Source organism: Strix uralensis, chromosome 1 (assembly GCF_047716275.1).
Source record: "Strix uralensis isolate ZFMK-TIS-50842 chromosome 1, bStrUra1, whole genome shotgun sequence".
Classification (NCBI taxonomy): Eukaryota; Metazoa; Chordata; class Aves; order Strigiformes; family Strigidae; genus Strix; species Strix uralensis.
Window position 1 is genome coordinate 25,142,199 of NC_133972.1, and position 13,452 is coordinate 25,155,650.

The following is a 13,452-nucleotide window of genomic DNA, read 5'->3' on the forward strand; positions in this document are numbered from 1 at the left end:
AAAACGAATGCTGACTAAATTTCAGCCTTCTTGAGGCTCACTCAATACCGACTTCACTGGGTGCCAATGTTACCACTCTTGCAACAGCCAAGGATGGCCACTGGCCACAGGGCTACCTTCAACTTGAACGGATGGGGGGGACACGAGATTGCTGCAAAACCCTTCCGTGAGTGGGAGCTAATGAGCCAGTGAGGTCCTGGGGAGCTACAGGTCCTGGCAGCTTCCCTAAAGAGCCTGCTCACACATCTGTCGCCTCTTTACAAAGTTCTTCTCGCATCAGCTCTGACGTACCTGGCATGTGATGTGCAGCCAGGTGGTGCCTTTTGGGGCACACCTCAGATACTTCAGCAAGAAGCCCATTTTATCCTAAGTAAACAACAGCAGGAGTATTCACGTGCCCCTTTAAAATATCAAGGCAAAAATTGGCAAGGCAAAAAAACCCACAAAAAAAACAAGGCAAAAGGTGGCAAGGCTACAATGGCAAAGCACAGACTTTGGGATTGTTGTCCTGGTTTTTTTCCCCCCCTTTAAATCATAAGCATGTTTGAAAACACAGTGAGACATAATGAAAATTAATATACAGAAGTAGCACTTGCCTGAAGGTTCAATGTTGTACTGTGGCATTCCACTCATTTTTCAACCCTCCTGTTTCTTGTCTGATTTGTACAGCAATGTTTTTCTCCCCCTCTCCCTAGAACTCATATTACAATCCTGCCTTGAGATGCTCATCTATCAGCCCATCACTCAGAAAGCAAGCCATTTATCCTACTGTTCAAACATCCATCCTGACCTCAGGAGGACGGTGGGGACTAGGGAGAGAGAGGAGAAAGAAGCACTTTTCCTGTTGCTTTAACACTGGTTATAAACTATGAAAGATGCTAATATCTATCAGGCAAACATCTCGCGCTCCTGCCCCTTTTTCCTCTCTTCCCCAAGAGCTGTACTTTCTACACAGAGCTGTTTTTCAGAGACAGCGACATTTAGAGTCTCCACCTAAAGGAGAACTGTTCAGGATCAGGTCCTAAGCAGTCAGTGTGTTACCCCAGCAACAAAGCCAGATTCTGATCTTGGGGAAAATGAGTGTAAATCTAGAACAAACTACTCCCCTCACTGGAGCCACAGAGGTGCGAGTGTCGTCAGCCCGACCCCTGCCATGCGCTCTGTCCAGCCCAGTGCCATGGCACCCACCTACCTGTCCCCTGCCTGACTCTGCTCCCTCCCAGAAAGCTTCCCTTTGCCACCACCTGCCTATTACGTAGCAAAGCATGCACCTGTTTGCAGCCATTATCGACAGATTATTCTGATCAAACACCAAAAAAAGGATTTTCTGGAGCAGATTGCTGTAAGTGCAATCTCTCCCCCATCAGATCTTCCAAACCATCCCCTTCTTTTCCAACAGACCCATACGTAACTCACAAAATGAAAATATCTTAAACCACAGCAAATTATCTTACCCACTCCATCCCTTCTATCGCCCATCTGCTTCTCCAGCCTTTTGCTATTGGGGTGCAGTAAACTCTGATTTTAAATGTGAAGCTGACGCTGCAGTCTCATTCTCTTCAGCCAAAATACAAAAAATAAAAAGCAACCCATATAGACATTTCATCACAGCAATAGATAAATCTATCACAATAACAATTTTGACAAATAAAAAGCAAAAAAATATCGAGGAGGTTTACAGCAGTTTAATGAAGGCTCTCGTACCAAATCTTGAACTCGAAGTTACAGTCAGTTATTGAAAAAAATAACTTACAATAAAAAAGCTGATGAGAATTGCCCACCTAGCCACGGAATTAACTGTGGTTTAATGCTGTGCTTAAATACACACCACACAATAGAAACAAATTTAAATCACGACCAAGGTACACACAATTCACTTCCGTTCTGTTTTCAATTACATGTATTCAGCATGTAATTCAACCTCTGGAAGTTACTCTGAAGAACACAGAGGTTTTTTGTTTGGTTTTTTTTTTTTAATTTTTTTAAACACTCTACTGGAAAAAAATACCATTTAAAGAATACACGTGGAGTGCAATAAAATGGACACTTAGGCACTGGTACAGTCTAGTCGTCTTCAGCCCTCTACAAACTACAAGACAAGAAGTTTTAAACCACAGATGGAGTGGAGAGCAGGGTGGAGCTGTACAGGTAGCACAACAGATTATGTACTACACAAGAGCACATCTGCAAAAGGTCCCAGGAGATTTTTGTTGAAGATGCAGCGTATCCATACCAGGTATATCGTGAAGGGCTTAATGTTTTCTGAGAAGGTGTGATTCTGATGGGACAATATGTAAGGCATGTAAGTGTTTTCCCCTTGCTCTTGTATCCACACTTCATATTTCACTTCTCTGACCTTGAGATACTTCAGGTTCCAGGGGATCTGCCAGGACACAGCAAGTTTAGCTTCGCTCGTGCCCTGGACAGAGGCTTGACACTTGGCATCCCTCACTTTGCCAGGGTAGAGGCTACCAGACCACTTCTGCTTCTTGGGTCCAGGCTTTGACTTCACAGACTGCCTGATCACATGGATGAGAGACGGGATGTTCACCTTCGTGTCCTGGTAGGCACGGAACAGCCACTCGGGGTTGCGGCAGCAGAGGTGCCGCGGCACCTCCGTGCTCTTAATGATGCGCTCTTGCTCAGCTTTGTCCAGATGAGCAATCCCGCCCTGATCCCAGGGTCTGTCCGGGTAGGTAACGGTGTCTTCCCTGTCAGCGTTCTGCCAGGCGATGTACTGCAGGTCCATGCCAGGAAGGGTTGCCAGGGTTTTGTAAGGGGTATAGTGTTCAGGGTTGATCGCATAAGGAAAGAGCTCCACCACCGTGGCACCTCTTGGCAGAAAGAGAGACAAGACTAATTGCGCCCCATGCATGCTGACCAGCATGGATGCATTGCCGATCAACCGCACAATATCAGGAAACGAATGCTCCTCCAGAGAGATGGTAATGGTCTTCATCTGAAACTCCTGAGCGAGAGCCAGGATTAGTTCTGCCTCATTTAGGATAAGTCTGTTGATTGTTCGACTGAACACTACAATGTACTCCTCACTGGAGCTTTCCTCCAAGCTGACATTCAGCTTCTGCATCATGAATTTGGTGAACTGCCTGATCTCGTTGCCAGAAACCAAGATGTTAGCCTTCGGCCCTTGTGGCTGGACAAATCCGTACTGGTACCAGGTTGTGATTTTGGACAGTCCCACATACGATTTGGTAAAGCAGAGGAGCCTGCCCAGGGTTTTAAGCTGCTCCCTGAGGAGTGGCTGCTTGTTACTCAGTAACTTGTAGAGGTCAAAGTGGACACCTTCGCTCCACCCTTCCATGAAGAAGAGCCGTGCCTCCAGATCTAAATCGGAGAACTGCTGCATGGTGTAATAAATGGGGAGGAGGTCGTCATGAAAGACATGCATCAGGTTGTCGGGGTTGAACCTGTTAGCGATCAGCGCCACATCAGGCACGAAGACTGGCTTTGGCATAAATTTCAGCGCAGCAGCTGGCAGCTCCACGAAGTTGAAGTACTGGGTGTTGTGATCCTCCACTGAGGAGAGGTCGAGCAGAGCCGGCTGGAACCTCCGGGAGCCCAGGTTGGGCAGCATGACCGAGGAGTTGCTGTGGAAGTAGACAAACTCCTCAGCCTCAGTAGAGTAGCAGAGGGACTCAAAGCGGCAGATGCGGTCGGTGTGCATCCTGCCGGTGCACACCATCCTGGTACCGTCCTCCACCAGTGCCTGGAGAGCTGCATGGTAGTCAATCTGAACCTGAGAGAGTTCCTGAGACTGACGCGTGAGGACCAACTCCTCTTCGACCACGAAGACATGCTCTCGCAGTTTGATGTATTTCCACAGCACAGCAGCGAGGACAGACACGAGCAGGGCATTAAACACAGCTGCTATGTTCATTCTGTAGTTAGATCCTAGCAAGATGACAGGTGGGGAATGCAATGGAGAGGGAACACATCATTAACACTCCTTGACATGGTGAGGGCAAAGACCTGTGGAAAATAAAACAAGAAAGGAACCATTTAAACATCAGGTTTACAGCTCCACCATAAATCACATTTTATGGACTATTCAAAGAGAGTTTAGGCTTCTTTCAGTAGTTTTTCCCCCTTCCAGGGAACAAGGGAAAAGAAAAAAAGAGTGCCAAAGCACTACCCAAAACTCTAAAAAAAATAAAGCAAACAGAACTGGGAGCTGCTCTACAGGAAGGCTTCCTCTCTCATTTTCATTTCTACCTCTTTGGAGAAGAAAAAGTAAAAGAGTTTGAGGATGAAGCTTTGTCAGAAAAAATGGTATGTTTCCTGGGACTTTGGCTCACTGCTTTTTGTAGACCACTCCAACAGTGAGGGGAAAGAGAGCACTGCAATCACTGGGCCACTCACACAGGGCTTGGGAGACCTAGTTCCTTCTCCTGACCTGCCATAGGCTTTTGGCATGGCTGCGAGTACCCAACTCTGCCTCTCACCTTTACCGTGCAGTCAATAATAGTACAAGGAGTATTGCCAAGTATAGATTTTGCTACACTCTGTTCCAATATGAAACATGAACTGGTGAACATAACATTCAATTTAATTTTATTGGGGGGCTAGGGAGAGGACTTGCAGATCTACGGACTGCCTTGTGGGAGATTTCCAAGTCACTCGGTCGTTTCTTTGGCTGCCATCCGGGATCAAAGGCTTCTTCTTCCAAAAGAAATATTGGCATGGGAGAGAGGTCTGCTCTTTAGGCGAGGAACTGATGTTTCATTAAAGCAATCAGACCTTCATTGAGTGAGTCTGACTTGCACCATCATTGCCAACCCTTACATAAATGGGAAGGTAATACATTTGAAGTGTTTCTAGTGTTGGTATTCTCCCATCCCAACCTGAGAATCTTTTCTGTGCTGTTCCAAGGCCTCCCTGTTTCTTCTTCTGTTATGGAAGAGATCATGACACTGTTGTCTTTCTATGTAGAAACACTACTGGCTTATATCAGAGTATTGATTATATTTTCAACTGTGAACTTCAACTGAGATATTGATTCACCTATAGTATTTATGGGCTCCAATTTTCATTATGCATCAAGGTTCACTGCTAGTCAGGCTGTAAATAATTGCAGCCATGACTCGTGGGGAACTTTCGGAAGGGAAATTTCTGATTGGTATATACCCGAATACACTGTTTCTAGCTGCAGTTTTAAAAGGTGGCAAATTCAACTCCCTTTGATGCAAGTTTGCAGGGAGGGAAAAAAAAGCAATGTCTCTAGCACATGGTCTGACATCCCAAGCAATAGTCCCTCAGCAGAGACACTTGTTCTTCTATGGCAGAGTGGAGAAAGATAGCAAGGCATATTTAGGACCAATGCAAACACCTCCTCTACCACCAAGGGAGTTCTTTTCAGAACAGGTATTGCACCCTAAAAGCTTGATCCTGCAATGTGGTTCACACAACTTGGAACTGAATGGAGAATCATTCATGGAATTCAATGAAGTTAGAAAGGATCCCTACAGCTCGTGAGATCCCAACAGCCTGCGGGATCCTGGTCTTAGGAAGAACTGAAGGTACGTGGGAAACTGAATAATGCCAAAGAACCAAGTGCTAGCTGTAAGCCACAGCACAGATTCAAGAGGTCACCTCCGGGGATCTGAGCAACAAATTCATTTCGATTTCAGAGCAGCTCTAGCTACTCAAATGAAACAGAAATGAAGTCCACCTCCTTTGGCAAGTGGTCTGAAAAACTGCCTCATTTAGCAACTCCCTAAAAGCAAGCAGCAAATTAAAAAGGTGTTTTGATTTCAACTGTGGAAAAGGAAATGGGAATGGACCCAGACTGGTCATTTAATTACCAAGGCAGGATCAGCTCTCCCTAAGCCACTTCCAAAAGATGCTTATCTATCTCATTCTTAATACTAATTAGTCTCTTCAGCCAGCCTCTAGCAATAAAGGCATGAAGGGCTGTGATAAACTTTCCTAACGCTCAGCCTTTGTTTCCACCACAGCAATTTAGACCTGGTCTTGTCCCAGGTGCCACAGATACCCTGCACAGAAGGATGACGACTGTCACATCACCTCTCAATCTTTCCTTCTCTATAACAGGGGATGACTGCTGCTCCTGAGGGCTTTGCAAGTCTCAACCATGGCTGTTTCATGGACAGCCTTGAATGGAAACCTACTAGGGACAGCCGTACATCACTCAGGCTCTGCTAATGCAACAAAAACAGTTTTCAGGAAAAGAAATTTTTGATGGGGACAGATCTTAAGTTATTTTGTTGGTACCTGACTTCCAAAGCTTCATGTTACTTCTTCACTATATTTGAAAGACTTCTAATGATATAATCCAACTCTCCACATAATCTCCCCAGTACAGACCTCTCATCTTGTGAGCACAGCTTTAAATGACTTCAGCAGCACCACCAAGGAAAGGACCGAGCCCAAGCAGCCATGTGCAAAGCCTGCTAGTCAGTATGTGAAGGAGAACTTTAACAATCAAGTCCTCTGCCACAAGCACAGCTTCAAATGAAGACCAGTCTGCAGGCATTGTGAAAGTTAACTACTGCAGGTCAGAACAAAGCACCTACAAGTTCAACGGAGTCAATGCAAGTTGCAAGAACTTGGCAGAGGGGGAAAACCACATGGCCTCTTTATTATTCCAGTACAGCGGGGAGAGTGTGTATGTGTGGGTGTTTCAAAGGCATCAGAAGCCAGCAGTCCATAAAAACACCACTGATACCAGCTGCATTTCACAGGCATCTCAGTGGTGGAGAGCTCTGCCGACCATTACAAACTCCTTGAGCTGAACAGGCCTCCTTGGAAACAGCCAGTTCTAATGTTTCACCCCTGACTGATTTGTTCTCTCCTCTTCAGCCCCAAGGGAAGGGCATAAGAGGCACTTCAGAGATGCAGCCTGATGGATGCATCCAGAGTTTGGAGGTTAGCAATTTTCATTTCAGACTCTGCTACAGCAATACCCACGAAATGGCTACAAATGAACAACTCAGCTTTTTAATAAAAATCACCTGCAAGGCCCTCCTCCATCTCTTCCCTCACTGCAGCTCTTACACTTCCCTGCACTTAGCTGAAGTGGGTGCATGTGCTTTAGCCAACCAGGTGTCAGGAATGAATGTTAAAAGCTAGCAAGGCTAAAGGAATCCATCTTCGTTCCTGTTCCTCATTGCCAGTTCGTGCATCCTGGTTCATACTGCTTGGCTGAAAGTTGCTTTTGATGGAAGTGAACAAGGGGATGTGGACAAGAAGGGGTGTCGCAGGCAGAACTGAAAGGAGAATTTCACAGGTACTCAGGGAACTGTCTTAATTCTTTGCCTGCTTTCCCACATTTTATCATCCATTTTTTTTTAATCTGACACTTTCAGTGAACACAAACCTTAGAAAACGAAAATCTTTGGTCCTTCAGGGAGTGACAGAACACAAATAGTAACAAACCATCCCACTGTTTGCTTTTACATACCCAGGAGAGGCTGCACAAAAGTGGTAAAGGCAAGCAATCAATCCCCATGTCCCCTGGTTCCTCAGTCCCCCAAGCCGAGATCAGTCACTAAGCGTTGTCAGCAGCAGAAGTCCTGGGATGGGAAACTTTCCCAGGAGGCAGCCCGTAACTCTGAAATAGGTGAAAAAATTTAGTCTTCCACCAGAAAAGAGCTGCTTCACAATAAAAGAAACTTTTATTATTAAATCTCCCTCCCAAAATGGGTCTAGAACTGCCACTTCCCTCCCACAGTGTCATCGGAAAACACTTAAAATCTGCAGAAGTCTCATGCACTTGCAGAAGTCTCAGGCCAGACACACTACTACTTTCCTTAAGAGCAGAGTCCTCTGTGCTGTTTCTTTCTAGGTACAGGTTGGCATCTAGGCTGTTCACACCCCCAGTTGCCCACAGACTATTTCCTCCCCATCCTTAACACACTTAGCCACCCTCTCACTTCCCAGTGACACTGGGATAACCACAGCTTTGCTCCACATGAGCAACGCGTCCCAGTTACCAAGGAAATTGCATGGACTGACATTTTTTTTACTCTCTGCTTTGATGAAATGCTAAAGCACCATCCTTCAGCAACAGAAGATGCGACAGCTGAGACTAGAGCGTAGCCAGAAGAGACATGCACATAAAAGCAGCACAGAGCTTCTGGCTGCCAAGCTGGCAGAGGGCAACGATGCCCCACAGGAGGGGAGAGGACGTGCCCTTGAGGACTCCTGACAGGATCAGGCTGCAGGGGAGGAGTGGGAGCGAGAGACAAGCAGCAGATCTCCCCAGCAGCAATGCTGATGGGGCAGTGGGGCAGCTGACTTACAGTGCCGTACGGTCAAAGATGGGGAGCTCAACAAACACACTGGTGTAGGGGCAGCTCAAGACTTGGCAATGGAAGTAAGAGCATGTCCTGAGGCTTGCAGCTCAACCACAATGGATGCCACTCCAGAGGCTAAGAGCCTGTGGGAGGGACCCTTATTTTTGATCAGCTCATCTTTGCTCTTTTTCCAAAAGACATCACAGGCATGAAAGGCTTACCCCATTCTCTTCCTCTGTCCTCACTCACTTAGCAAAAGGGTCACAGCTTCATCCTCTCAGCCCATCTCCTGCTTCTCTAACTAGCACTGACTACTGTGAGCAGGTAAGGCCTTCAGGAGCATGCATCTGGTGTGTCCAGCAGGCACTCCTGGCAGAGACATTGAGCATCTTGCAGGTCCGTAGTACTCTCACAAAAGTTTGGACACAGTAGCGCCTTCTGCCTGTTAGCTGCCGGTCACCTGACGTTTTAAACATTTCAACCATCCTCAGGAAGTGGGAGAGCAACAGGAAGCATAGATGGAGACACTGTTCTTCATCTCTTGTTAACAAGTCGAGGAGATCAGAGTGGGTGGGATGGGAAAGATGTATTTCTACTAATAGGCAGTTGGCATAAAGGACTGTTTGGATTCATTTAAGAGACGAGTTCTGTTGTTCTTTTTTTAATTGTGAGGCTAGGGTAGGATGAATCACTACTTCAAAGCTATTAATATGATGTACAATGTTTTAAATCTCCATTAAAAAAATTACAATCTAGGTAAGAAATTGGGAAAAAAGCTACAGAGCCCACACAATAAAAAACAAAGACACAAACATACACTACTAAGACCCCCAAAGGAAAAAACCACAAGCTTGATTAGGGAGAACAAGGGTCACTGGAGTGAACAGCACACCTGAAGGGGGACCACCTAGTCCTGCAGGTATTAACAAAATCAGAAGTGTTGGTTTTGTCTACTTAGGCCTTGCCAAGCTTTTGTTACCAACTGCCCAAGCACCTTCCAAGCCAATGCTGAGTTTTCCAAACACACAGCAGGCTAAAAAACCTCACAAAATGGAAAAAAAAGCACAAAAGACACACATTTCCAGAGAGCATCACCACTCTGTGCACAGAGAGAAGTGACTCCACACGGAGGCCAACTTGGGTTCAGCCCAGCTGACCAGCTCCTGTGCAGAGCCTGCCAGTCGTGGCAGCGGTGTCCAAGCAGAACCATCTCCACAGTTCCCAGCGACATGGCACAACTTGGAGTGGACTGGGGCTGCTCCTGCCACAGGACAGGGAAGGAGTCAGGGCAGAGCCGCATGGACAGGAAACGGGAAGGGGACCCTGACCCTTCTTGTTTCAGCAACACAGTGGGAGGGGTGGGAACAGATACTCCCTCCTCGAGGGCATCTTCCCTGTTAGCACTCCATACACCAGGATCCATCTCTTGCTACATTGGCTTTCCAGGACCAGTACAGGAAAAGAAAAGTGTGCAAACATGGCATTTCACATTCTCCCTGCAAAATGTCTTCTGTTCTTTCTCCCATCCCTGATGCAAGAGGCTTAGCTAAGGATGCAGTATATGTAACACATGCAGTTTTAAATACCTACTTCATTCATGCTCAAAGCAGAAGTTGCTAGAAGGCAACTTTCCCGATTGGAAGGAGGGGGAGTTAGGATTCAGCAGCCAAGAACTGGCTTTTATTCTCATCTCTGTCGCAGATTCCTGCAGAACTACAAGCAAGTCAGTCCCCACAGCCCAAAAGGCTGTTATCATCTTATTCACTGTATTTATTTAATGAGAGAGATATATATATCTTTTGCAGTACATATCACATTAAAGAGAAGATGGTACACTGAATGATTGAAATACTGGAACATTTTCTTTGTAAAAAGCAGTGAAGTGTAGAAGTGCTGACTTTTTAAACAGGAAAAGAGCAGATTCTCAAAGGGAGCAAACCCAGCAGTTAAAGATACAAATATCATTAATGAAGCCAGATACAAAGAGGGGATAGGAAAAATAAGAATACCTTAACCCTGTAGTCTCAAGTAGAATTTTCTAAATAGAACTTTATTTAGAAAAAATAAAATCAAAATATAACATATTTTTAAACAAACAACTGTCTCACAAAAACCTTAGGTATCTACAGACAGTTGTGGTCAAAATTAGGTTTGTCTTTAGTTTTTATGGTTTAGCATTAGTGAGGAATAGAAAGCAAAACCGCAAATCTTTCTATACAAGTCTGCAACCAAGGAGTCTCTGTGCAATGGTTCCTACTGCAAACGTATATTCAATATGAACAGGAGAATGTTGGTGGCTACTGGACACCTACCAGTTGTGCTTATGGACAGAAAACTCTAAGTTTTCTTCCATTTAATTTCAGAGTCTGAGAGAGCTGGGACGATAAGAGATCCAACCTGACTTTCATGCTGATTAGCAGCCACTGATTTAGTATTTGTTGATACTGCTATCTTGATCTACAAAAGAACAGGTAAAAAAAAATTCCAACACTAAGCAGTCAACACATATAAGCAAGCCACAAAACAGAGCTCAAAGTATGAAACTAAAAATAATACTTTTCGGGCTTTTAAGGTCCATATTTCCAAGATCTCTTTTCCATCCAGAATGACATGGAATATGAAGTCCTTTCCCCAAACAAAAACTAACCCTGATCTCCAGAAAATTCCCCTAAACAAGATGCATTTCTGATAAACAAGCTTGAGGTGGGAGATATAAGAAAAATGAGCTGAAAAAGAAAAAGTATTTCTCTCAGACCTCAAGTCTTCACCTTCTGTCAGTCCCAAGCCTTAAGATGAAAACCCAAGGTGAGTACCTTGTCTCCTAACCAGGATTAGACAGAGGGGGAAGCTTAACAGACAGAGTTCATTCCAGCTGACCTTTGTTCACCTGAGTATCCCATCAAAACCTATCAGGTTATACTGGCATTAGCAGCACTGTCATGTGAGTAAAAAACCTCTCCCTTTGCCTGGTCTCTTGCTTTTAGTCTGTAAGCAAGATAGCTTTGTCAGAAACAAAAATGTGCCAGAGAGCAGCAGGTTTATCTTACTTCAGTGGTCTACCTAAAGCAAAGGCAGAGCGGGGGTGGCTGAAAGGAAAACCTACTAATGTTGCAAAAGTGAATTTAAAAGAATATTAAGAAAAATCCCAAAGTACTGAACAAGATGAGCTTCAGCCACTCCTGCTATGCCTTTGGGCTTTAGCTGCCATTTGTTATTCTCTGTATTTTATCCATCCTTTCTTTCTCCATTCTCCGACGGGAAGAGTACCTGTGTTATTTGGATACTGGGACTGGTGCTTAGCAGCATCTACAGCCTGAGCTCTCCCCGCTTCCCATCAGCATGGTGCCTGAGACCGCTCCTGTGTGCTGCAAATTCTAAGCAGGAGCCGAAATTGTTCGGAGCACAGCGCAGCCAATAAGAACAGTGAAAATCCCTCCTTGGTTACCACAGGCTCTACATTAGCATGGTTTTGCATGGGGTAAAAAAAAAAGTAATCCCAAAGCAGCACCTGTCCAGTAAGAAATACATTTCTGAAAACCTACAGAATTTAGTCCAGATCAAAGATGTTTTCCCCGTGAGACTTTTGTTTAAAAATGATAAAGCAAACCACCAGTCAAACAAAGAGGAACTACAAAGACCTGAGATTACAAATGAACTACTGAGCTCCTTCCCACACATGCACAGCCGTGGAGGAGACGTTCAGCGTGAAGTTGCAGGGGGAAGCAAGGAGATAGCATCAAAAACCATACTAACCCCCCCACCCCGCTCCCCCCCCGAAGTACACCGCAGCCAGGAGTGCCAACAAAACTGAATTCAGAGCCGTATGTGATCAGCACAGCAAACAGAGCACAGTTACAATAACACCCAGCAAAGAAACACAGTAATTCAGAGCATCTGCAACCTGTTTAATCTTGGGAGTACTATCACTGCTAGGTTAGTGTTTCAGCACATGCAGGCATACCTGGCGTTGCTAAATAACAGGAAATGCTATCCAGTGCCTCTCTTTCACAGAAGAAAGAAAAAAGAAGACACCTTAAAGCTATGCTTTGCCGGGGGATAAACACTCTCCAGTCCTCTTCTTTCCCCACTACCATAAAGAAAAAATCGTGTCTAACAGCTCTCAGCACAGTAACCCGTGCACCATCTGCAGACTGAACTACCTTTCTCCCCCAGGTCTGAGCATGCTCCGTCTGTCGGCAGTGTCCTATCGCTCCAGCTGGCTCACCTCAATTTGTTAGCCTCCCAGAGGTCAGCCTTGCATGCAGGATGATTTGCTGCAGTATTCCTGCAAATCCCCAGTGGGCGGCCACACTGAAACAAACACCATCGTGCTGTTTCACAAAGCTGAGCATGTCCTGGGAGACAGCAAACTGGTTTGGGGGAGATGCATTTTAGAAATCCTGCTTTTGAATATCATCAATGCCACTACTACTCCAAACACTTCACACAAAAGAACAAAACAACAGGAGAAAAAGGAAAAAAGTGCCCCTTGCTAGAGGACATGAAAGCCATTCGGCATGCTTTCTAGCAATTCCCTTGGCACCGGGGAAGCGACTTCCCAGCTGGGATGGTCAGTCAGCAAATGGCTTGGTATTGAACAAGGCTGTGAGTGCCTTCCTTCAGAGATCCAGGGAACCATATTTTCAAAATGAAGTTGTCTTTTACGGTAGAAACAAGTAATTCCTAAAGGCACAAAAATGAGCCAGGAGCTTGTAAGAGAGTCTCTTACTGCGAACAAGCTGAAGGTCACGGAGGCGAAAGTGTCTTACACCAACCTTTTCAGCAGAGCTTGAACCTGTCAGCTTCCTGAAGATGGCAAACCAGGCGGTACTGACCGGGAACATTTCAAGTCCTAATCCCACAACTGGATCTACATGCGGGATCAGAAGAGCAGCCCCGTTCTGCCCATGGCACTCACCAAAAGGCTCATGGCAGGAAGTCACACCAGTGAACACAGTTATTAGGAGGGAGAGTACGTTCCCTGCAGGAACATACTTGCAGATAGATCGCAAACAAACACATAGGGCTCGCTGCAAATGTGTTGTCTGTATATTTGCAGGATACATCTTGTTGATTATCTAGGAGGCTTCTTCAAGTGAGACCTAACAAGCGAAATAAGAATGATGAAAAAGAGGAAAAGTTCTCCAACACCCATGTGTACACACATGTCTACAGA

At 45.4% G+C, this 13,452-nt stretch overlaps 1 protein-coding gene across 7 annotated transcripts in view; it reads right to left on the minus strand.

The window, feature by feature from the left end:
- Nucleotides 1-1,670: 1,670 nt before the first annotated feature.
- The window catches only part of POMGNT2 (protein O-linked mannose N-acetylglucosaminyltransferase 2 (beta 1,4-)), a 32,890-nt gene continuing 21,108 nt past the window's right edge, over nucleotides 1,671-13,452 (minus strand). For 4 of the 7 annotated variants that reach the window (XM_074860496.1, XM_074860507.1, XM_074860517.1 and 1 more), the window contains 2 exons: nucleotides 7,442-7,591; nucleotides 1,671-3,990 (listed from right to left, as the gene is read on the minus strand). In XM_074860496.1, coding sequence (XP_074716597.1) covers nucleotides 2,162-3,898 — 1,737 coding nt within the window. In that variant the 5' untranslated portion in view covers nucleotides 3,899-3,990; nucleotides 7,442-7,591 and the 3' untranslated portion in view covers nucleotides 1,671-2,161. Of the gene's footprint in view, nucleotides 3,991-7,441; nucleotides 7,592-12,237; nucleotides 12,364-13,452 lie in introns of those variants that run through there. The other 3 variants (XM_074860553.1, XM_074860526.1, XM_074860536.1) reach the window with 2 other exon arrangements.